The sequence below is a fragment of the Callorhinus ursinus genome, unplaced genomic scaffold (genome assembly GCF_003265705.2).
Source record: "Callorhinus ursinus isolate GAN/ISIS: 27379988/994484 unplaced genomic scaffold, GSC_fseal_2.0 scaffold1, whole genome shotgun sequence".
Lineage (NCBI taxonomy): Eukaryota > Metazoa > Chordata > Mammalia > Carnivora > Otariidae > Callorhinus > Callorhinus ursinus.
In genome coordinates, this window is record NW_027397063.1 from 30,151,330 (window position 1) to 30,178,540 (window position 27,211).

The following is a 27,211-nucleotide window of genomic DNA, read 5'->3' on the forward strand; positions in this document are numbered from 1 at the left end:
TTAAGTGCCATGGGAAAAATAATAAAGCAGAGGTGGTAAGTAGTACAATTTGAGAAGTGGGAATGGAATTGAAGGAAAGTGTGTGTGTGTGTGTGTGTGTGTGTGTGTTAATATATAACATATATATAATGTGTTTATAAGTAAATATATATTTTATTACATATTATATTAAATTATATGATTGTATGTTGTATTTCTCTACATATTTATATATAAGTATACATTATATTTATATTATACATATACTTAAATAAAAAAAATATTAGTAAGACCAGAGTAGAGGGATGACTGGAGAGTATTTATGAGTGAAGATCAGAGGTGTACCAGGAGAACCAGACTTTTTTTTTTTCAATTTTGATAAAGAAATGTCAATCTGATTATGATTTTTAATTATTGCTTGCTGTGTTTTAGTTATTTTTAGTTTAATACTAATTGAAATTATTAAAATATTTTAAATACTTTCAATTATGTTAAGTTAGTTTCATTAATTTTCCTCTTGTTCTTATTGAAACAAATTCTGCAGCAAGCATATTTTAGAGCCCAAACTGAGATTATCTTCAAATTTCAACATTTATTTTCTTTGACTTGGGACAATTGCTAAAACTGTTTGAGCTTTGATTACAAATTAGATAATTCATTTCTACAAGGATCAAACTAAACAATTTGTTTATGACATTTAATGAATTTTCAACAAATGCTACTTGCCTTAGTTAGTTCAAGGTGCTATAACAAAAATACCCATAGAGGTGAGCACTGTGAATTGTACAAGACTGATGAATCATGGATCTGTACTTCTGAAACAAATAATGCAATATATGTTAAGAAAAAAAAAAAGAAGAAGATAGCAGGAGGGGAAGAATGAAGGGGAGTAAGTCAGAGGGGAAGACGAACCATTAGAGACGATGGACTCTGAAAAACAAACTGAGGGTTCTAGAGAGGAGAGAGGTGGGGGGATGGGTTAGCCTGGTGATGGGTATTAAAGAGGGCACATCCTGCGTGGAGCACTGGGTGTTATGCACAAACAATGAATCATGGAACACTACATCAAAAACTAATGATGTAATGTATGGTGATTAACATAACAATAAAAATTATTTAAAAAAAATACCCATAGACTGTGTGGCTTATAAACCAAAGAAGTTTATTTCTCACAGTTCTAGAGGCTGAAAGTCCAAGATCAAGGAGCAGGTAAGGGGCTTCATCCTGGTTCATAGACGGCTATCTCCTCTCTGTGTCTGCACATGGCAGAAGGGGCTAAGGAGCTCTTTGGGGTCTCTTATAAGAACACTAAGCCTGGTCATAACCTTCCAAAAGCCCCACCTGCTAATACATCACATTGGGAATTAGGTTTCAACATATGAATTTTAGAGGGACACAGACATTCAGCCTATAGCACCTTTTCTTTCCTATTTCTTATTTTACCAACATGTCTTTCAAAATGTGGAAAATTCTGTAATTTGATATGTTGAGAGGACCCAGGTTATCAGCATTTGACTTGAACTTTTTCATTTATATATAAAGTCAAGAAGTATCTAAAAACATTATGTAATTACTAATTTAACTCTAATTTTCCACATGTAATAAAATAAAATAATAAAAATTAAGTCATAAAGATATTAAAGGTCACCAGCCAAAGACACATCACCAGAAACCCACCAATAGTCAAGCAAATCAGATATGTTTAGTTTACTTTGGCAAAGAAGAGGCATACCAGATGAATCTCTGGGTACTGGTAAGAAAGAGTTCAAAGAGCCTTGTTACAGAATTTGGGTTTATCCTAAATACTCTAAAGAGGATTCTGGATTGAATGCTGTCGGTAATGGGGACAAATCAAACGTGTATGTTGGTAACTTTTACCTAGAAAGCAAAAACATCAAAGCAGGATTAGATTTACTATTATAAAGATGCAGCAATTAATCATGCTAATTTTTTGTGGTTGCTGAGTGTCCTGGTCTCTCTGTCTTGTTTCAGACCTTCTTCCACCCCATAGTCACAGGGTAGCTCTAGCTAATTCTTGTTTAGATTCTAGAGAATTGTTTATTTATGTTGAGAATATTTCAGCTTAGCTGTGAGATGCCAATTGACAAATTAGCAGCCAAAGTCATTTTTAATTTCTTGGGAGTCTAACATGGAGCTATTGTATATACACTTTCTGGGCATTTTTTGCTGTTCACTATATTTCAGTGTGCATTATTAAGTGCACTTCATGGAGGAAGGCAATTGAATTGCCTCATTTTTTAGGAAGTTTTACATGAAAAATGTTACACTTACTATCCAATTAAAAATAGCAACTCATTTTATCATGGTTTAATATGTACGTGGCTAGAAGGCAGAGACCATATCTATTTAAAATATTTCTTTTAGCATCTAGCATACCACCATTCAAGTATGTGAAGGTAATTAAAACTAACTGATGATAATGCTGAATGTTCCTTTACAGATGCAGAACATTCCCCAGAGATGAAATGTAGAGTGGAGAATGGAGAGTGGGCATTGAACAACAGTTTGCATTAAAATTAAAGCAAATTGAACAAAGTGGGTGTGGTCTTCATGGCTCTGCATAGGTACACATGTGCAATATGCATGATGTGGAAATTTCCATGGATGTAAACGGGGGAACAGAGAAAGAATTGGAAAAGGAAGAAGGTGATTAGTCTAGAATTTGTGGAACATAAATTTAGGATTTCCACATTGTTTTACAATGGTCCCATCATGAATAACCACAAAGATTGGGCCAAATGGAGGAATTTTTAGCATTTTGGACTCCTAGAACAAAAGAGTTGCCACTGTGGTGAGTGACAAGACCAAATATATAACCCTACAGTAATGGAAAGTTATGTCTATACTTGAAATTAAAATCCTGTGTGATTGTGGAAAGGAAAGTTTGATAAGAAATTAGAAGGTGGAAAATGCCACTCTCTTTCTTTTTATAGACGGAAATTCTAATTCATCATTCTATTTTTATGCAGATCTCTTTGAAAACAATAACTTTTTATTTGATTTAATTTTTAGAAGAACAGATTGTATAAGTCAGAGTTTAATTCTCAGTAAGAATAATGTATCTGAACAAACAGAAAGAAATATGAACAAAACACAGACAAGAAGAAAATAACTGAACATTAATTTTCTATTTGTGACACTGACAAAAATTTTATAAAAAGTCAGCTGTTATTGAAAAGGAGAAACAGAAGAGACAGATTAGTAAAATATTTCAGAATAATGAATGTTCTAAGAACTCATTTTAGGACTATGGCACTATGGCATTGAAATGCCAATATTGGATAAATAAGAACCCAAAATTTTAAGTCTCTGTGTATATGTGTGTATTATGGTAAATTATATGTAGAATATTCAATGGTATATAAATATATATATTAATATATAAATATTATATAAGTATTCAATATATATATAAAATTCATCAAATTATGAAATCTTATGCTATCATTAATATTTGTTTAGTATTTACCATTTGGTAACAGTGCCATTCTTTGCTTATAATGTAAATAAATGTTTATATATGCATATTATAAAATCAAGTTCCCACTTACTCAGTGCTCCCTAAACTCTCTAGCCCAGGTCAATGTCTTTTAAATTGTCCCCCATTTGTTGTACTAATTATACTTCTACCACTTGTCTATTTATTATAGAAAACACTTGATTAAATATTTCAGGCTATCTAGGTTTATTAGAAAGGTGAGTGTTACAAGTAGATTTTTAAAATAACATATCTCATTCATTTGGCATCTCACTCGTGAAATGCTGATTATATAATTGCCTGGTCAACCACAAATTATTTGTGGTCCAGAGGCCAGTGTAAAAGGAGTCAGGAAAGGTGAAATGAGAACTATCTTTAGGTTAAATTTTCAAAAATTAAAATAGTTACTCTAATTAACAAAATGCCACATTAATGCCTAAGGATACTTTGAAAGGATTTTTTAAGATTTCAAAATATTTTGCAAAGCTCATGAAATGTATACATGCTAGAATCATGAAGTAATCTATGCTCCTTGACAAAAAGATACATTTATCTACATTAATAAAGTTTCAACCTTTATTTGAGATCCTGAGGTGTTTTCTTTAATTTTTAATAGAAGTATAATTGGCATACAATATCTTATTAGTTTCAGTTGTACATCATAGTGATTTGATATTTTTATACATTACAAAATGATCACCTTAAGTTTAGTTAGCATCAGTCACCGTACAAAGTGATTACAATACTGTTGACTATATTCCCTGTGCTGCACATTACATCCCCAGAATATCTTTCTTTTATAACTGGGAGATTGTACCTCTAAATCCCCTTCATCTATTTCACCAATTCCTCATATTTTTTCTTTTATATGTAAAAGAATATTTTATTTGTCCCTGAAATATTGAATTATTTAAAGTAATTGAGTCACCAAATATTTTAAGTGATCTGAGTGCAGGGACTCAATATGTTACTATAAAGTTTCTGTTATTAATAGAAGTAAACATTTTTTGTTATTAAATCTCAATGAAGAGTATATATTTGTGAGCAGAAATTCCAAATTTTAACAAAAATTAAATCATATATTAAACTAATACAATATATTCATTTATTTATTTATTTATTTATTTATTTATTTATTTATTATGTTATGTTAATCACTATACATCACATCATTAGTTTTTGATGTAGTGTTCCATGATTCATTGTTTGTGTATAACACCCAGTGCTCCATTCAGTACATGCCCTCTTTAATACCCATCACCAGACTAACCCACCCCCCCCAACCCCGTTCCCCTCTAGAACCCTCAGTTTGTTTCTCAGAGTCCATAGTCTCTCATGGTTCATCTCCCCCTCCAATTTCCCCCCCTTCATTTTTCCCTTCCTACTATCTTCTTCTTTTCTTTAACATAATGTATTATTTGTTTCAGAGGTTCAGGTCTGTGATTCAACAGTCTTACACAATTCACAGCACTCAGCATAGCACATACCCTCCTAATACAATATATTCCTAACTGGCCTTTCCTAATCAAGGTTATAATGAAGTTCTAATCAAGCTTATTTTAGAAGTTTTAACATTATTTTAAGCACACAAATTATCTTCATAAAAAGGCAGTCAAAAATAACTCCCAAATGATGGAATGTATGTATTGTACAGATGACAGTGTATCTTTTGCAGTTAATTTTAAGTCAATTTAATCAATAATAAAAACTGGATAAGAAATTATTTTGACAAGGAAAAGCTAATATTGAGAAAATAAGCATAAGTGATATCCAATATTTTTAACTTCTTTTTTTTTTTAAAGATTTTATTTGACAGAGAGAGACACAGCGAGAGAGGGAACACAAGCAGGGGGAATGGGAGAGGGAGAAGCAGGCTTCGAACGGAGCAGGGAGCCCGATGTGGGGCTCGATCCCAGGACCCTGGGATCATGACCTGAGCCAAAGGCAGACGCTTAACGACTGAGCCACCCAGGCGCCCCCAATATTTTTAACTTCTGATTAAATAACATTCTCTTTTATAAATCTGTTTTTAAAATATAGTTCAAAGTTGATATTTCTTTTCTTTTTTTTTAGAGGGGGGAGGGGCAGAAGGAGAAGGAGAGAGAGAATATTAAGCAGGCTCCACACCCAGCACAGAGCCAACACAGGGCTCAATCTCATAACCCTGCAATCATGACTTGAGCCAAAATGAAGATCAGCTGCTTAACCAACTGAGCCACCCAGGAGCCCCCAAGGTTGATTTTTCTGAAGTGACTACATATTTAACATCCCAAGTGTTTCAAATTGTTCTAGTTCTATCTCCTGATTGAACTATAATACATGTAGACACACACACACACACACACACACACACACACACAATTTCTAAGAGAAAAATATATGGTTAGAAAACTATAATCAATTGATGTATTGAAAATTATTGGATTATCTTTTAATATATCAGAAAGGTCGTCATTACTCTTTACCATCTGGGTCCAAAAGACTTTTTTTTTTAATTAATAGGCTTTATTTTTAAGAACAGTTTTCAGTTTATGAAAAATTGAACAGTAAGTACAAAGTTCCCATATATACCCATATCCTACCCCCCTCACATTTTCCCCTATCATTAATATCATGCATTATTGTAGTGCATACATTACAATTGATGAACTAGTATTGATAGATTAGTGTTAACTAAAGTGCATAACTTACATCAGCCTTCACAATTTAATTTGTATGGTTCTATAAGGTTTTGACCAATGTGAAATGTCCTGCAGCCATGGTTACAGTATCATACAAAATGCATTCACCACCCTAAAGCCCCCTGTGCTTCACCACTGGATTGTTCTTTCCCTCTCCTCAACTCCCTGGCCACCATTGTTCTCTTAGCTAGCTGTATAGGTTTACCTTTTCTAGGACATCATATAGTTGGAGTTATATAGCATATAGTCTTTTCAGATTGTTTTCTTTCACTTAGTAATACACATTTAGGTTTCTGACGTGCTTTTGTGGCTTGATAGAACATTTCTTTTTATTGCTAAATAATATTCTATTGTCTGGATATATCAGAGTTTGTTTATCCATTCACCTATTGAAAAATATCTTAATTTCTTCCAAATTCTGGCAATTATGGACATACCTACTATAAATATCTGTACACAGGTTTTTGTTTGAACAGAAGTTTTCAACTTCTTTGAGTAAATGACATTCAAATTTTAATTAGAAAAAAATTTAACAAAAGGCAAAAGATTGATTATGAAGAGGCAATGTATCTTAATGTCACTAAGACTAAAACATGAAATTTTAGAAATCTAAATGTTTATCTTATACCATAAATAGAATTGCTGGCAAGACCATATTTAGCTTTGTAATAAACTGCAAATGAACTTGCAAAATGGCTACATCAGTTTGTATTCCCACCAGCAATGAATGAGTGTCCCTGTTGATCCATGTCCTCACCAGCTTTTGGAGTTGTCAGTGTTTTGGATTTAGGCCATTCTAAATAATGGTAGTATCTCATTTTAATTTGTACTTCCATATGACATATGATGCTGAGCATCTTTTCATATGCTATTTTTCATTTGCATATCTTCTTTGGTGAGGTGTCTATTTAGATTTTTGCCAAATTTTTAACTGGGTTGTTTTTCTGGTTGAGTTTTAAAAATTCTTTGTACATTTTGGATACTACTCATTTATCACACATATCCTTTGCAAATACTTTCCTCATTGTCTTTTCATTGTCTTAAAGTGTCTTTCTCAAGAGCAAACATATTTAAGTAAAGTTCAACTTATCTATTTTTTTTCTTTCATGGATTATGTTTTCAGTGTTATACCTAAACAGTTGTCATTAAACCCAAGGTCAACTAGAGTTCTCCTGTATTATCTTCTAGAAGTTTTATAGTTTTGCACATTACATTAGGTCTATGATACATTTTGAGTTAATTTTTGTGAAAGGCGTAAGGTCTGTGTTTGGATTTTTTTTTTTCATGGGGATGTCCGGTTGTTCCAGCATTTGTTAAACAGATTATCATTTCTTCATTGAGTTGTCTTTGCTTTTTTGTTAAAGATCAGTTGACTATATTTATGTGGGGTTCTTTCAGAGCTCCCTATTCTGTTCCTTGATCTATTTATTTTTGCATTAATACCATACTGTCTTGATTACTGTAGCTATATAACGTCTTGAAGTTAGGTAGTATCAGCCCTCAGACTTTATTCTTCTTCTTCAATATTCAAGATCTATCTATATTTGTAAATTTATAATTAAAATCATTATAAGTTTGATTATATTATAATTAAGGCAAATGTAAACATCAACATATTAAGCTTTATTGTATTAATCCTTGATAATGTCAGGAACGAATGTAATTCCCTTTTATCATCTGGATCTAAGAGACACGTTATTTTAGATTTTTAGGTTGTAAGGTTTTTTTTGATAATGTTTAGATGTAATAATAAAGGGAGAAAGAAAAACAATATTATTATACTCTTTAATAAGAGTTTAATAAATATAGGGGCACCTGGGTGGTTCAGTTGGTTAAGCATCTGATTCTTGATCTTGACACAGGTCTTAATCTCAGGGTTGTGAGTTCAAGCCCCATTTGGCCCAGCATATATAAAAACATAATAAAAATAAAAATTTAAATATAGCAGACTTGAATTTTGATTCCATATTTCCTGGATTTGATGATAAAACTACCCAAAATGGGTAACAACTGTCATATATGCTCCTGGAACATACCGTATTGTAAATGCTGAGGTCAGATTTCAAATATACATCTCTAATGTGTTATATTTAGTCATTGTTTCTGGTTCTTCTTGCACTTGCATTGTCAAAATGAAATGCTCTAAAAAACTTTGGTGGTTCATAATTTTGTCAAAGACAATAAAAATATCTTTGCCCTTTAATTGCAAACATTTCATTTTTAGATTTATAAGCACCAACTCAATTGAAAAAGAAAATGAATTTTAAAAACTGTTTTGTTATCAAATGCCTTCAGCATTTATCCATTTATGAACTATGTAAGTTCTTATGTGCAGAAATCATAAAAATGAAAGAACGTGATATTTCCTTTTTAGCAAAATCAAATTGCAAAATATTGTGTGAAGTCCTTCCCTTTGTTTCCTTAGAAACAAATTGTTTACTTATTGATTTTTGAGTTTAATAAAATACGTCTAGGATTTCATAAGTGAAGACTTCTGTTTCACCATCATTAGATTCTTGAGTCCTACTGTTTTCTCTCTGAATTTATCGTCTGATCTGTCTAATAATTTTGAGATATCCTTCTCTGTCAGTTTTCTTCTCGTGCCATTATGAGCAGGAAATGAAAGATTCAGAATTCTCAAAGATCATGAAAGTTTTAAGCAACCAACAAACAAGCAAAAAAAACTAGAATGATGGTGTTTTTATTTCCAGACTTCTTTTCTACTACCATATAAGAAAACAAGACCTGATCAACTCTATAAGTAAATAGGGATGTGACAACAGTAATGATTTATATCACTCTTGCATAATCCTTCCACACCAGCACTATCTAATAGAATTTTCTTTGATGATGGTAATGTTCTTCTCTGTCCCAAAATGGTCAGTAGCCAATGTCTAGCTACATAAGGCTACTAAGCACTTGAAATATAGATCTTGTGACTAAAAAAGTATGGTTTAAATTTTATTTAATTGTAATCAATTTACATTGAAATTTAAATAGCCACGTGTGACTAGTTGTTACTATATTGGACACCACCACTCTAGATGATTTCATCATACTTTCATTTTTTTGTCATGTCATTCCTTTTAGCATAATTGGGGACAATCGATGAGTTAGGGTCAAGTTCATGGTGAAGTAATTCATAGAATGTTAAAGTAGCAAGATTTTTCATACTACAGAAAATATAACACCAATATCATCTCATGACGTATATTAGATTTACAAAAGAGTCCAGTGTCTCCATATCATAATTGCAAGGTAGAATAATTTACAATCTATTTTGAAAAGTGAAGTATCTCTGTTTTTTGGAGGACCTCTAAGAAAAGACACAAATCATGAAATGCTTTCTCTAAAAGTAGTAAGAATTGTTTCAAAAAGAAACTCAACAACTAAAATTGAGGCCATTACACTCTAACAATATACCTTGCATACCTTTTTAGAAGGGAAATTTTATTTATATTTTTATGAAAAAGGCTAGTGATTTTAGTGATTATTACAGAATTGCAAAAAGTTTTGTTCTGCCCTTCAAAATGCCTTTCAGTTTTCTTTGTGATGCCTACAATTTTAGAATTTGTGATTTAGTTTTTGGTTAAAGCATAGAATGATCACACTGGAGCTCATGAGCAATGATGATCAGAGTCTATCCATTCCTTGAGGGGTATGTAAGCTATGCCGTATAGGGATGGACCATGCTTTTATAAGACCACAGTGTTTGGCGTCCAAATACATGTTAACAACCACTGGAGTAAGATAAAAACTTTTAAAGAAAATATATTTTGAATGTAGTGTGACCTAAATCAAATTAAAATGCAGATTAAAATCAATACTGCATTTTTTAAAGACTTTATTTGAGAGAGAGAGAGACAGAGAGAGAGACAGAGAGAGCATAAGCAGAGGGAGGGGCAGAGGGAGAAGGAGAAGCAGACCCCCCGCTGAGCCGGGAGCACAACATGGGGCTCCATCTCAGGACCCTGAAGATAATGACCCGAGCCGAAGTCAGCCACTTAACTGAGTGAGCCATCCAAGCACCCCTCAAAACTGCATTGTTTAAAGTTCAAGTTCTGAAGTCAGATAAGGCTAGGTTGAAATACAAGCTTCCCTAAGTGACTTTATGCCAGTCACTCTAAACCTAATTTCCTCATCTGAGAAATGTACCTACTTCATATTTTTTGTAAGGATTAAATCAAGTAATGTAGGGTAAGTTCTTGGCTTTCCATTATTATTATTAGGAAGGTAACATATACTTTATGAATGCAAACAAGTTTAGCAAATACTTTCTCTGAGGTCTATACGTTATGAAAGGGAATTGAAAAACCTTGAGACTACAAACTAGAGAACCTATGAAATAAGTAAAAAGAATATATAAAGAGATTGTTTGCTTTGTAATTTTGCCCAGGATTTAGACTATTCATCAAAACGGAAAAAAAAAAATCGATCTTAAATTTGGTGATTATGCCAAGTGAAATAAGTCAGACTGAGAAAGACAAACACCTACTGTATGATTTTACTCATTTTTGGAATCTAAAAATCAAAACAAATGAATAAACAAACAAACAAACAAAAAATAGAATCAGATCTCTAAATACAAAGAACAAACTGATGGTTGCCAGGTGGAAGGGATTGGAGGGATGGGCAAAATGGTTGAAGAGGAGAGGGGGATACAGGCTTCTAGTTACGGAATGACTAAGTCAGGGAATAAACCACACAGCATTGAGCATATAGTCAACAATACTGTAACATTGTATGATGACAGATAGTACGTACACTTGTGGTGAACACAACAAAGAGATCTTGAATCACTAGGATGTACAATGAAAGCAAATATAACATTGTGTGTCAACTATACTCAATAAAAAATTAAAAGTTTGATGATATCGGGAAAATAAAAATAATTTATAAAATATTTTTTCTTTCCATTAATAAAAGGTACAAATAAAATCTTTTTATCTTAAAGGAGAAATTTCATGGACAGAATCTACCATAACTCTGTAGTTATTTTTTGATTTGGCTTTTCTCAATTTAAACGTATTTCAAAATATACACTAAATGTAAGGACTGTTACTGTATTTTTTTATTGTTATTGTGAAATTGATGATGAATGAATGATGATGATTTTGGCCTTTGTCAAATTTACCAGAATGATGTAAAAGGGAATATTTTATTTTATATTAGTTTTTAAAGATTTATTTATTTAGTTTAGAGAGAATGAGAGAGAGAGAGCAAGAATGGGGGCGGGGCAGAGGGAGAGAGAATCTCAAGCAGACTCCCTGCTAAGCATGGAGCCTCTTGCAGGGCTGGATCCTGTCACTGAGATCATGATGTGAGCTGAAACCAAGAGTCAGACATTAAACCAACTGAGCCACCCAGGTGCCCCAAAAGGGGACATTTTAAAGATTACATAACATATGAAACAAAACCAAACTTGATAGTTGACTAAATGGTTAATGAACATGAAATGAGATATTAACTCCCTCACGAAGTTGTATAGTTTTATATTAAGCCATCATGTTTGACTGAACCTATGCACTGTCTATTAATGTATGTTTGTTAAATAAACACTCAGTGCTTAGGCCATCCCATGGCAGATTTATAAAATCTAAAACAACTTTACATTAATGTGTTCATTATTTACTGTTCCTTTTTGCATCTCTGTGAGGAATTCTATTCATGGTGACTTAAATAAATTTTCTTTAATTTATCAAAAACACAAACAACTTGAAAATGTTTAGAAACACAGTACTGGTTTACATTTTCATTTTAAATAATTGATTTGGAGCTTTTTTTTTTTTAATGAGCTTTCAGAACTGCCAGAATTTCCTGTGTAGTCATGAAATTTAACAAGTGGCCTTCCTGATGCCTTTTCCTAAGTAATTCATCTCCAGTGTCAAAGCTATCAACTAAATAAATTTATCTCTGCCTCCCAGAGCACAACTAACACTATCAACGTTGAATTAAAGCTATGCATTTTACATCACCATATCAGACCATTAATTACAAGAGCACTTCATTTGATAAATTACAATTATTTTAATTATTCTAAATTCCAAATTATAAATTCCTTCATTTCTTCATTCTCTAAATATTTTAAAATTATTCTAAGAACTAGAATAAAATATTGGGGAAACAATTATTTTAAGCCAAAATGTAAGGATAATAAATGAGATAGAGAAAATTCATTTAAAGTAAAGTACTACAGAGTCTACAATTGTAGAAATTTATGAATTCTAATATAAGCAAAAAAATATTGATTCATTTATTATCTGTACTTTTACTGCAACCTTTTTCTTTTACTTAAGATTTTCCTTGTGGCTCAACTTTACAATAGAGACATTTTGCTTCTTTTTTTTTTATTTTATTATGTTATGCTAATCACTATACATTACATGATTAGTTTTTGATGTAGCGTTCCATGATTCATTGTTTGCGTATAACACCCAGTGCTCCATTCAGTACATGCCCTCTTTAATACCCATCACGAGGCTAACACATCCCCACCACCCCCCTCCCCTCTAGAACCCTCAGTTTGTTTCTCAGAGTCCATAGTCTCTCATAGTTCATCTCCTCCTCCAATTCCCCCCCCTTCATTTTTCCATTCCTACTATCTTCTTTTTTTAACATATAATGTATTATTTGTTTCACAGGTACAGGTCTGTGATTCAACAGTCTCACACAGTTCACAGCAATCAGCATAGCACATACCCTCCCCAATGTCTATCACCCAGCAACCCCATCCCTCCCACCCCCCACCACTCCAGCAACCCTCAGTTTGTTTCTGGAGATTAAGAATTCCTCATATCAGTGAGGTCATATGATACATGTCTTTCTCTGATTGACTTATTTCACTCAGCATAACACTCTCCAGTTCCACCCACGTCATTGCAAATGGCAAGATTTCATTCCTTTTGATGGCTGCATAATATTCCATTGTGTGTGTGTGTGTGTGTATATATATATATATATATACCACCTCTTCTTTATCCATTCATCTGTCGATGGACATCTTAGCAAAATTAACAAGTCAGGAAACGACAGATGTTGGTAGGGATACGGAGTAAAGGGAACCCTCCTACACTGTTGATGAGACGTTTTACTTCTAATAGCTCCCTAATCCATTCAGTTTTATGTGCTGCCAACTATCTTCTAAACCTTGGTTCTGACCCTGATATTTACTTGATTACAAACTTAAGATGGCTTCTTATTGCCTCTAACATGATATCCAAACTCTTCAGCCTGACACTGAGGTCTTTGAAAATATACCCCCCTATAATGCTGCTCTTGGCACCTCTTTAGAGATAATGCATCCTAGACTTTACATTATTTCTAGATGTCTCACATACAACTCATATACAGCCTACATTCTTCTCTCCATCAACGCTTTGTTCAACTCTTTGTTCGAATTCCCTTATTTTCTCTACCTCTAGAAAAATGTTGCCAGTTCAAGTACTATGTATTCTTTGAATTGGTTTAAGTGCCACTTCTCTGGGTAACTTTCTTTGTTTCTGACAAATACATATAATTTCTTCCTCCATAACACTCATAATGCTCCGTCGGAGAGCTATGTTGCTTTCAGTTTTGAATTTTGAATGATTTTGAACTATATATGATTTATCTTTCTGATTTGGATTAAATTACTATGGGTTACTATGTTTATGGATGTATAGCCCTTGAATAGTAGTAGCAATGGGTCTTATACCCACACAATTTGTACATGTTTGTTGAATAAGTAAAAGATTGCCACAAAAATCATTTTTCATTAGAATTAAAAGGAATTTAACAGACTGTTGAAGGAAAAGTACCTGATAGTTTTGAGCATTCTTTGCATAATGTTGTTGAGTTAAAAGGAAAGTTAAGTGTTTGAGTTTTATTGTAAAATTATAAACCGGGAAAAAAAATGAACACTTTAGAAAAAAATCAGTCTTACACAGAGGAAATAAATAGCAGCTGAAATGGTTCTGCTTAACTCTTGGTATATCAACATGAAAAGTGGTCGACCTTGAGGTGTAGACTGAGTTGGCTTTGTAGCTGAAGTAAACTTCAGGAAAGTATTATAATGGCCTTCCTCAGAATATTCAGTACTTCCTTCATTTCAGAAATAGAGAATAGAGTTTGCTTTGTAGCTGAAGTAAACTTCAGGAAAATATTATAATGGCCTTCCTCAGAATATTCAGCACTTCCTTCATTTCAGAAATAGAGATAGGTCTATGGGAGTGAATGTAAACATTTTACAGAAGGGTACTATTGACATCTTGGGCCAGGTAATTCTTTGTGGTGGAAGGGCTGTCTTTTGTACTGTAGGATGTTTAGTAAACTTCCTGGCCTCTATCCATTAGATGCTAATGGTATTCCTTCTATATGTCCCCCACATTGTAATAAGCAAAAATGTCTCCAGATATTGCCAAATGTCCTTGGGGGTGGGGTTCACCATTGCCTCTAACTGAGAACTATTATTTTAGAGAAAACTTCAAAGTGGCTTCACAAAGTTGAGTAGGTGACTAATTTTCTTTAGTATTAATGTAATTACCAAGAGATAGTTATAAGGGTGCTAATTAAATTATTTTTTTCAGAAACTTTTATATAATGACATTGCTATAAAGCAAAGAATCACAACTCTTTCATTTACAAAATACCTAAAAGTTCTAAATTTCCCTTAATAAAAATCTGCTGTGGGAATATTTCTGTATTATTTTATAGAGAAGAGAAATATGTTGCTGAGAGGGATATATCATAATAAATAAGGGGATATATTTCTTTATTTTTAAAATATTTTCCCAGTTTTATTGGTATATACTTTTGATATATAATTGACATATAACATTGTATTAGTTTAAGGTATACAACATAATTATTCAGAATATACATGTATTATATATTATATATATATAAATGATAACTATAATGTTTACTTAACATCCATCACTGCACATAATTAAAATCATTTTACTTGTGATGAGAAGTTTTAAGATCTGTTTTCTTAGTAATTTTCAAATACACATATAGTATTGTACTTTTAACCTCCTTCACTCAAAAGAATATTTTCATCTGTTGAAGAGATGTGAGAGGGAGATGTTAAGACTTAAAAAAAAAAAAGAGGAGACAGACAGACAGACTGATATATGGTTTACACATAGAATTCAGTAACATTGCCAGTTAGGTTTTATAACTTGCAGATCATATGGAGTCAAAGCAAATCTTTTGCCAGTTTCCAATTCAACCAGATGGAGAAAGAGTTGATTTTAAAGAATAGAGGACATGGAAGTTACTACAAAAAGCACTAGCAATCCCTAGTGTCATCTAAGAGGGAACAGGAAACATAAGCTTACTGAGGTGTAGTGAAGATCAGAGAACAAGATTCAAACTGCATAAGTGATTTATGATTATGTAACTTGGGTAAGTGACCTCCTCTGAGCCTTACTTTCATGTTCTACATAATAGGTCAACAAAAGAACCTTCCTTGTGTGCTGTATGAGAGAGTTTTCTGAGCCAATACATATAGAATATTTACAACAATGACTATTATTTACCAAGTATTTGGTCAATGTTCATTACCATTAAAAGATAGCTATGACAAATAAATTTGATTTCATGAAACACTAGTGGTTGGAAAATATTATTAAAATCCATTATTCATTTATTCAACAAATATTTAATTGAGGGCCAGGAGTTATTCTAGAACCAAGGATAAACCAGTGAACAAGGTAGACATAACCTCTGCTCTGGTGAGTTTGTTTTTCTAAGAATATGTTAAACACTCAGTAGCACCATTGATGAAAACTAACACCAGAGCTTTAGGTGTTACATTGTGAATGTTATAATGTACAATGTTATAATGTTATATTATACTTTTGGTGAAACATGGATAGAAATGGGTAAGAGTACTATGCCTCATATGTTTTAGGAACTACATAAATGTTAAATGAATTATTTGAGAGTACTTATAGGAAATAACTTTTGTGAACACAAAATGATCAAGGTATTATTTTGCTTTTGACCAAGGATCCACATAATGCCATGGACAATGCAACTGACCATCATTTTAAGTTATAAACCACTATGTTCACTCAATATATTATATAATATGGAATGAATGATACAGTAAGCCAGTAGTAGATGTTAGTTTACAATTGCTTCTCTTATTTGGCAATTTTTTATCATCCATAACAGGCTGATGTTTTTTATAATCTTAAATTTCTGTTGTATTTCTTTGATTATGGAAGAAGTAGGTTTTTTTCTTTTTTTATTGGTAAAACATTTGATTTAAAACTTCTTTTTATTCACCTACAGAGCCTTTAGTGATGGATAAAAATGTTGAACCAATGACACTAAATATTTTAAGAGCTTGTGCATTTAAGATTGTCCATTAGGTGGCTTACTAGTAGCTGCATCACTGATCCTCTCTCCTTTCTAAAATCTTTGTTAAGGATATAGAAAATCCATTTTACTAGATCAATATCTTTACTTTGATTCAAATCAGGAGTTGTTCAAATAAAACAAGAGGTGTCCTTACTGTCAAGTTCATAAAGCTTTTAAAATTTTGAATAAAAAAGGAATCATTTGTGCATCAATCTATCTCTTGATAGTAATTGTGCTTGTTTCTAAATGAAACCCAGAATTTGTCAGATAAGTAAAAGAAATAATACTTAAGGCTAAAGTATGTTTTCCTTTCACATTTTCACAATTTTAAAAATAGATTTTATTTTATTTTTTTTAAGATTTTATATATTTATTTGACAGAGACAGAGACAGCGAGAGCAGGAACACAAGCAGGGGGAGTGGGAGAGGGAGAAGCAGGCTTGCCGTTGAGCAGGGAGCCGGATGTGGGACTCGATTCCAGGACTCTGGGATCATGACCTGAGCCGAAGGCAGATGCTTAACGACTGAGCCACCCAGGCGCCCTAAAAATAGATTTTAAAGAGTGATATTTTTCCTACAAAAACCTTAGAAAGGACACATTGTCCTTTTAAAATAGCTGCATATTTTGCTTGTTTCCTAGTAAGCACTGAAAAATAATTTGTGGATGAATGCATATATCCCTATTTTCTATATTCTTTTTTTTTTAAGGTTTTATTTATTTATTTGGCAGAGAGAGACACAGCAAGAGAGGGAACACAAGCAGGGGGAGTGAGAGAGGGAGAAGCAGATTTCCCATGGAACAAGGAGCCCAATGCGGGGCTCAATCCCAGGACCCTGGGATCATGACCTGAGCTGAAGGCAGCCAGTTAACAAACTGAGCCACCCAGGCGCCCCTATTTTCTATATTCTTATAAAAAACTTTCTCATTTGCTTGCATTTTGAAAGAAATAAGAAGCAACTCATTCATTTATTCATTCAACATTTAAAGAACTCTTATGTTTCAGGCATTTTGTTAGGATCTGACAACATACAATTAAATAGGTTAAGATCTTGGATCCTGAATGCTCAAAATATAGGGAATGAAATAATCATACAAAAATATATATATTTTACTAAGTGCAGTGTTTTATAATAATAGTATATATCCTGTATTATGAAATAATTTAAACCTAATTATTTACTATTCTCTGCCATTTGTGTGTTTTTATATACTATATTGTAAACATTATATATTGTATATAATATATATGATTCTATACAATTATGTTCAATAAACATGGTGTTAGAGTTCATTTACTGGAAGACATTTTAAAACAGGTGAAATTATTTAAAAGTGAGCAACATAGAAGACAAAGCTAAGATAAATTCATAGCAATAATAATAATAATAATGCATTTTTACTAACCCCCTTTTTTACTGTCACAAAGTGGTACAGTATAATGCATTACATTAGTAATTTGAAAATACACATCCACAAAGTACTAAAGAAAGAATGTCACTCTGTTTTGTGAAATAGTGGTTTATAATGTGAACATTTAAGATTAATTTTACATACAACAGACCCCAAGATTTCAATTAAGCATTTTTTTAATATTTTAGAATTAATATATCAAATGGATAAGAAAGTATAACAAAATCTTTGGCGTATTCATTCATTTAAGAATTTATTAAGCAGATTTTGTGTAAAGCATTATGCAAGATACTGAGGATATAGCTGTGACTGTTTAAAAAATTATACCAAGGTGAACGAGAATATATAGAAGAGGCATCTGATCAAACTTGAGGGTAATGAATGAATACCCTTAGCAAAAATATTTGAGTTGAGATTTAAGAGTTAAATAAGCTCCCCCAGAATGGGGGAGACAGGCAATTTGTATAAAATTCATTCAAAGAATGAAAATGAATGTTAGAAGGCAAGAGAGTGGGACTCCTGGGTGGCTCAGTTGGTTAAGTGTCTGCCTTTGGCTCAGGTCATGATCCCAGGATCTTGGGATCAACCCCTGTGTCAGGCTCCCCCCTCAGCAGGGAGTCTGCTTTTCCCCCTCCTCCAGCTTGCTCGTGCTCTCTCTCTCAAATAAATAAATAAAATCTTTAAAAAAAGGCAAGAGAGTGAAGAAGTGTACAGATCACATGAGACCTAAAGGCTGTACTAATGATTTTGCTTTTAATCTTAAGAGCAAAGATTAACCATTCAGCATTTTAACAAGAACACTGGTGTTATCAGTTTTATATGTTGGTTTTTTTTTTTTTTAAGATTCTATTTATTTATTTATTTACTTGAGAGACAGAGAGATAGCATGAGCAAAGGGGAGGGGCAAGGAGAGAGGGAGAGAACCCCAAGCAGGCTTCACATGCAGTGTGGAACCCAATTTGGGGCTCCATCTTATGACCCTGAGATCATGACTTGAGCTGAAATCAAGAATTGGATGCTCAACCGACTGAGCCACCTAGCTGCCCCTATCAGATTTATGTTGTGAGAAGACAACTTTGTTTAGTTTTAAAAATCAGATTTTAGGGAGATGAAAGCTGACACGAGAGAGAGAGAGACCTTTCATTGTTGCTGTAAACTAGATAAAAGAAGTAGTTGTGGAGCTCTAAGAAAGAAATGAGTAGATTTGAAAACTGTTCAGGACATAGATCAACCAGACTTGATTAATTGGTTGAAGATAGAAATACAAGGAAACAGGAGGTGTCTGGTGTATGGAGCTGGATGGAGGCTGGTAGTATCTACAGAACTAGAGATTGCTGAATGAAGAACACAGACGTAAGGGTTGGAGAGCTTGAGTTCATTTTGGACGTGGTGAAGGCACCATGTCTTTTAGACATCTGAGGGGGCATGTCAGATAGGTGCTGCATATATTTAAGTGTAGCTTGTTGTACAGAGCTGCCTTTCGGATATAAACCTGAGAATGATTGGTTAGTAGGTAGAAACTAAAGACATGGGTGTGGCTGAAAGGACCCAGCGGGAATTAACATGAGAACAGATCATGAATTCCATTCTTGGTGATCTCAGTATTTAAAGGCTAAATGCAAAAAGACAACAGAACCTGAGAAAGAGTAGCCAAAGATGTAAGAGTTGAATCAGAAACACTGGGGATAAGGGGCTGCAGAGAGGGGGGGTGTTGTAAAATCTAGCAAAAATAATTTATAGGCATAGAAACTAATAAACATTTTGAATAATTCCCTGAAGTAAAATAAAAGAGCATTGTATCATATCCCTTGATTTTGGTTAATTTAGAGGTTATTTGGTGGTCTTCCCGAAAGTTCCATTGAAATACATGCAAAACATATTATCTGCTCTAGTATTTTCTTATAATTAAAATTCTGGAATTTAAATATAAAAGGAATCCTGAATCATCCCTATGGGGACAATTTGTGATACAAATTCTCACCTCTAATAAATTGCTTAAACAAAAACTGGTAAAGCTAAGAGAAACCGGGCCATATTCTGTTTTCCTCTATTCTAACAGCTACCTGCCTGTTAAAACCCTGAATGGTTAATCTTTGCTCTTAAGATTTTACCTTAATGAAGCAGATACTAGTGGTGACTTGCCCATATCCCTTTTGCATACACCATTTCTGTGCACTGAATAGACCAAGTGTGCCAGGGAAATAACATTCTTCCTCCCTCCAGAGTCATCCTCAAACGAACACTAATGAAAATTGGTAAATATTCCCTAAACATTCCTGTCCCTTGCTCATCAGATAAGATAACACAGAGGCATGCCTTACATTGTATCTCAGAGTTCCATGGCAGAATTGAATCCCAGTTGCTCACTGTGTCATCTGCTCAATAGCACAACCTTTATTTACTTCCTTCCCTTCCTGTCTCACTTTCCAGTCCTTCCTTATATCACACCCATAAAAGATGGGTCTCAGGATCTGCTTGTTAGATTTCTGTATTTGTCAAGGTTCTCCTGAGAAACAAAACTAATAAAATGTATACATAGAAAAATAGATTTATTTTAAGAAGTTGACTCACACAGTTATGGAGGCTGCAAATCCTGAGACCTGCAGGCTGAGCTGCCAAGCTAGAGACCCAGAAAAGATGATGATTTAGTTCCAGTTTGAAACCAAAAACAGGAAAAAGCTGATCTTCTAGCTTGAAGGCCATCAGACAGAAGAATTCTCCCCTCTTTGGGGAAGGATCAGCTTTTTTGGTTTATCCAGGCCTTCAACTCATCTGACAAGGCCCATCCACATTAGGGAGAGCAATCTGTTTCACTCGGTATGATTTACATGTTAATCTCTTAGAGGGGCACCTGGGTATCTCAGTGGGTTGTGTCTGACTCTTGATTTCAGCTCAGCTTGTCGGATCAAGCCTATGGTTGGGCTCAACGCTGGGCATGGAGCCTCCTTAAGATTCTCCCTCTGTTTCTTCCCATGCTTGTGCTCTCTAAATCAATCAATCAAGCAATCAATCAAATCTTAAAAAAAAAAAAGTTGGTCTCTTATCAAAATACTCTCACTGAAATACCCAGAATAATGTTTAGGCAAAAATCTGGACACCCTATGATCCAGTCAAGTTGACACAAAATTAACCATCACAGACACCCAAATTAACACAACTCTCTTTCCTAGAATCATACTTTCTGATCTTTTTTCTCCTACATTTTTCCTCTGGAACTGAAGCTTGCTTCTATTTGTCAGGATGAAATTACATTCTGCTATATGCATATATGGTCAAAGTTCAAAAGACAATAGACCTCATTTTCCAGAATCACTCTGGCTCACACTTGTTACCCTGTATAATTGTTGACATTCAGCCTTCACTTTTTGAAGTGTTCTGCTTTGAAGAAAAAATTATATAATCATTCTAGTCAATAACTGAGTCCATAAATGTGATGGTGAAAATCAAAAAATTACTGAAGTACAATTTAATCTTTTATTAAAATATTTTTTCCTACTGATTAAAAAAGTATGATGAATATGTGTCATATGTCGTCAAATTTTTCCCCCCTTGGGTTATTTCACACTGAATTTTTTTTTACCATACTGTGTAAAGAATCCCTATTTGCAACCGGTATATTACTGTTGATTACCAAGAATGTACTTTATTGCCTAAAGTATTGAAAAAGAATGTATTTAAAATCTTTAAATAATTTATACAGGATCCTAGTTTACTGTTCAATATATGACAAATCTGAATAATATTTTCCTGAAGTAACCTAAAAGTAACCTGAAAGTTACACTGTTGATAGATACTTATTTAATTGGTTCAAAATCAGAGAGTGGGTATAACCCCGGAGTGGTTCAGTTCTTCTATCACGCTAAGGGAAGGGCGACAATAATCATGACTATCTGGAGTATTCAGAGCCTATTTTGCTTATTGTTGAGGATGTAGACATAAGAGCAGGAGGCAGTTCCATGTTGACAGGAATTCCGTGTTGTGTTGGCCACACAATGCCAGGACTAGCAAAGTCTCATAAAGCAACGAGCATGTTTACATTGTCTCTTTTTTTAAGTTTTAATTTTCCATTTCTTCTATGAAATAGGTGTCTCTGTGTTGATTAAACAGTATTAAACCTGGCACGAAAGCCATAAATATTAATGTCTTAATTTTTGAATCCTCTTTCACCAAGGATGATTTCATTGTTAAATGGAAATAAAAAAATATGTAACAATTATGTTGCAGTATATATGACAAAAAGTTAACTTTTAGTAATATTCTATATAATTATTTTAAATTATTTGCTAACTATACTTTAGAGCAAACAACATGTGCTAAGTGCTGCATTACTGCATTTTCAAAAAAGATTCTGCATAATGCGTATGAGACAGTAGTTGATTCTGAGTTCTTTGAGGATTCTTTATTGTGAGTCCTGGTATTCCTGCAACAGAAGAGTGTTGTTATTCAAATGGACATGAATGTGTTCGGTCCATAATAATAGTATTCATAGCCATCTATAAATAGTTGAAAAACAATTGTATGGAATGTTTGATATTCATCTGAACCACATTTTGCAATTTTAGTTTTATATTCAGATTTCAGAAATAATACAACAGTGGGGTTCATAAGATATTCAGATATTTTTGTTAGCTTTCCATAGACAGGATGGTAGCTTCTTAAAATTGTATATTGTTACATCAAATCTTAGAAATCCCTTGTAAATGTACACAATAATAAGATAAAGCCTGAACATACACCATGATGTACAATTATTAAATATATATACGTATGTGTATTTAGTGACCTTTCTTAATATTCCTTTTCATTTTTTTTCTAGATACACCATCAGTTAAGATTATACCATCTACTCCTTTTCCACAAGAAGGACAGCCATTAATTTTGACTTGTGAATCCAAAGGAAAACCACTGTAAGTGATTTAATGAGCACTAAAGTTTTTCACTTTTTCTCCTATCTTGCTTCTATTTCAGGCTTTAACTGAAGAAATCCACTGTTTTTGTCTTTTCTTGGTGGGCAAAGTGATCTTTAGAACAGAAATCCCCTGAACCATGTCTTCATTAAGTATCTGTGGAAGACTGGTCTTTTTCGTTGTCATCTAGTGAAGTTTCTGGGAAGGTTTCCAGCTGTGATTTTTTTTTTCCTTCTTTTTCTAGTAAGAAGATATTTCAACCTGAAAGGAAAGTGGGCTTAATCAGGCACTGTTTACATCATGAGACTGATAAATGTTACACATTGCTGAACTTAGTTCTCCGATGAAAATCTTTGAAAATATTGAAGCATCCTCAAAATATCCCCAAGTTTTAAAAGTTAAATGGGAAATCATTTTTGTAAGAAGGGAAATCACATCCACATTTCTAATGTAGGCCCTATGATACATAATTTGTGAATGTGAGATGTTTCAACATTTTCAATTGTAAAGTGATTTCATTATTAGAATATATAGGTTCTAACATCGCTTTGACTTTAAATGTTACTTTTGACATTCATGTTTATAAACAAACTGACTCATAGAAAATCTATTTTTATACAAAATTCAAGAGTAGATTACCCAGATATGCATTACTCAAAGACTATTTGACAGCAATCTGATCTTTCTAATATAGTAACAGTCTAGGTTGAGCTGAAAGTCATTTATTTGATTTTTTTAAAAGCTTCCAGTTGATTTGCAATTTGTTTAAATTTTAATAGGAGACATTTAAATGTTTTCCATGTAAAACGATATAAGATAGTTTCTGTGCCAATCAAATTAAGTTACTAAAAAGTTATTTCTAAGAGTTTCTTAAGTATAGATTTCTTATTACTACACGAGGAATTTTTCTAAAAGAATATGAAGGCAGAAGCCTGAAATTTCAACTTCCTCAATTGTATGATATTATAATTTTAACACACTAAGTGAATTCATACTTTATCAAAGTTTTGATATTTTAAAACTGTTCTCTTCCAGTATTATTTTCTAAAGATGCAAACACACTGATTTAATGAACATTCAGTAAATTAATCCATTATTTTACTTTATCTTTTAGGAAACATTTAAGGCATTTTAGACTTTGAAAGGAACAAACCTTTTCATAGTAGCTTTACTACATATATTCTGTGCGATTCACTTTCCTAGTTCTTACTTTCTGATAAGCTTAAACTGCTTATAGAAAACGTTTTTCAACTGCTGTATGCTGCGTGTGACAGTACATTTCGCTATTACAGCTTCAGTAAGAGCTTTTGGCTATAAGTTCAGTACTCTTAACTAGAGAAAGAAGTGTAATAGACTCTAGTCAGCTGTAAGTATAAAATCCTAATTTCTTTAGTCCTGATTCTGTGTATCTAACAAAAGAATTTCTTTCCTAACTTTTCTTTCCATCTCCACTCCTGTTCTTTCACATATTATTTCCCAAGTCAGTCTGTTGCTCCCCCCCCCTTTGCTTCAGGTTCTGTTGTTGTTTTGTTTGTTTGCTTTTTGCTTTCTTCCTCCTCGTAATCTCAGAGGTCAGCATCTGGGGCTATGAAGGAAGGATCAGGGCGAGGGCATAGCAAGGGAGTTTTGCTTTTCACTTTTCTTCATTGATCTGCCCGAAAGTACTTATGTGTACATTTGGAATATGTGTACAACTTATACAATTAGATGAGGATGGGAAATATAGTATTAGAATGCTTGGAAATAAATATACCCCTATTCAAATAGTATCCAATTGCCTGTCAATGACCTACTCTTTGGTTCCATATCTACTCCCAACAGCAGCAACAGTGTTTTTGTTTTGTTTTGTTTTTTAAAGATTTTATTTATGAGAGAGAGAGAGAGAATGAGCAGGGGGGAGAAGAAGAAGCAGTTTCCTCCCTGGGCAGGGAGCCTGACGTGGGGCTCGATCCCAGGACCCTGGGATTATGACCTGAACAGAAGGCGATGCTCAACTGACTAAGCTACCCAGGCGCCCCCAGAAACGGCATTTAATTTATGTGAAAAATTATTTTCTGAGGTCTAGGTAATTAGATCTTTAGGTAGTCCATTTTCCTCAGTTCAAAGGTGGTTGAATAGATGTGTCTTATTGTGGGTCTCTGTTTCACCTACCTAGAAATAAGCCTGGATGTGTGATACTCCTCTGCACTGCAGATGAAAGAAAAGTACAGTAGCCTCTCGTTTATTTATTTCACTTAAGAATACAAAGATTTTGGATGTTTAGGAAATAGAAAATGTTACCTTTGTCAGAGGATCCTGACTAATATCACTTTGGAAATAAAGGAAATAAGAAAGACTCCTTGTTTTATGGCAAAGAAAACTAAAGCTGTTCAACAACGTTCACCAAATCTCCAAATTCATCCAGGTTTAAAATGGATGACTCAGGATTTACCCTCAGTTCAATCATTACCCTAAACTTACATTCTTTTAGCTATTTTCAGCTACTTCGATTGCTGAGTCTAAATTGTCACTTATGTTAGCCAAAGTAACTTTTGAAAAACTGGGGTAATGTTTAGCAATGAAGTTGAACCCCTAGAGCCTGAAGGTGAAGAACTGGCTAGTCTCAAAAAATATTTTACTGCTGCCATCCTCTTTCATCAGGCCTTTTTTTTTAGACTTATGGCCTTTCTGGAAATTTGCCAAATTCCTAACAAAGTGACCATTTCTAGCAGGAGGTTATAACCATGTAAAAAAAAACCCTAATTAGTATAATATCTTCTGACGATTACCTTATAAACTCCATTAGGGTTAAAACGGTCATTTTCTTCTGTCTTTATCCTTGTAGTTCCCAGTGTTATATTCTGTATGCCACTGTCTACGAATAAATGTGTATTAACTGATTCTCTTGTATACTCACTCGCAATTCCTTTTTATCATTTTCTTTCCTTGTAGATTGCCAGGCTATTTACGTTAGAGAAATAGCCAACTTCTTGGATTCCTCCCTGCCTTTAGACCACTGTTTCTCTTCTGTTCTTCCTAATCATCTTTATAACCACCCTTCTGCGTCTTCAAAGTAACTATCATTTCTAGTAAATGAAAGCATTAACCTCTTTAAAGACAGTGTAATTCCTAGCCTCTCTTTAGTTTTATTCTGTCTCCAACAGTGCCAGATGAGGCAGACAGGACAAAAAACAAGCGAAGACCAAAAGAAATCATTGGATTTTCCCAGAAGGAAATCTTACTGATCACAAAGAAAACAGTCTCACTAGAGCAAAGAGAACAGAAGGCAAATTGAAATGGATTAATCAGGGAATTAGTAGGTGGTGGGAAAGTAAAGAAAATGGAAAGACCACCCATTTCAGAAAATGAATCATGAAAAGTGGAAAGGAATGAGAAAAGAAGTGTGTGCCAAAAAGAAGTTTTTTTAAAAAAAAATAATAGAGCCATTGTCTATATTTTAAGACAGGATCGAAAAAGCCTAAAGAATAGGAGTGAAAATGAATTATGTGATATCACATATACCCAGTGGGCAGGTTCAAATTTCCTGTCTTACCTTGGTAATCACGGTCAAAGTTCTGCTCTGTTACTTTGCAACTATTACACCTGATTCCCCATTTTGTTATTTTGAAACCACTGAGAGGCAGCACCGTGGCTGAGCTTCCTCCGGGCTATCCAAACACTTAATTTCTACCATCTTTCCCATTTGCCTGATCCTCCTTGAGGGAGCAGGTGAAAATCAGAACTGAATAATGGATGTATGATTCCTTTTCATTTCGTATCTTTAATCCATGATCAGATCTTCATTGTTTCTTAAAAAGTATTTGCCTGATACAAAATTTCCTGAGGAATGAATTATTCGCAGTTACTAGGCATATTGATAGTAGGCAAAATAACACCACTGCTTTTATATAAATCATAAACTGTATGGCACAGTTCAACTTGTACTGAGACTCCTGCTCCTAACCTGCCCTCCTGTATGCTAATGTTGTTTTCCTTGTTCTAAATGCGAGGGCCCCAGTGACTGTTAAGGAACAATCATGCCTTATTTGCCTGCTTTGGACTGAAGCCTTTTGCTATTTTCCAGTGGAACAGCTGCGTAACTTGGGCCAGGACCAAACCGTGCACTTGACATTACTATAGAGGCATTGTATCCTTTCCTTAAAAGAGAGATTACTGTACATGTCTGTCTATTGTTTTAATTTTAGTTTAAAGTGAGGACAGAGCTAATGCCAACCACTTTTCTTTCACGTCCCCAGAGTTTTTGCAACCTTCTTCTTTCTTTGGCTGAATTCCCAGACAGCTCTCAGGCAGCAACATTCTCCATTTATAGAAGTAGAGAGAGAAAAAAGCTGTGATGTTACATTAAAGTCATGACCTTAAAAGGTGTGGGGTTGCCCGCTCATGC

At 33.6% G+C, this 27,211-nt stretch overlaps 1 protein-coding gene across 6 annotated transcripts in view; it reads left to right on the forward strand.

Moving 5' to 3' along the window:
- CADM2 (cell adhesion molecule 2) overlaps positions 1-27,211 on the forward strand; it is a 1,066,008-nt gene that overhangs the window by 924,081 nt on the left and 114,716 nt on the right. For all 6 annotated transcript variants that reach the window (XM_073892096.1, XM_073892076.1, XM_025872953.2 and 3 more), the window contains one exon: positions 22,737-22,827. In XM_073892096.1, coding sequence (XP_073748197.1) covers positions 22,737-22,827 — 91 coding nt within the window. The remainder of the gene's footprint in view (positions 1-22,736; positions 22,828-27,211) is intronic.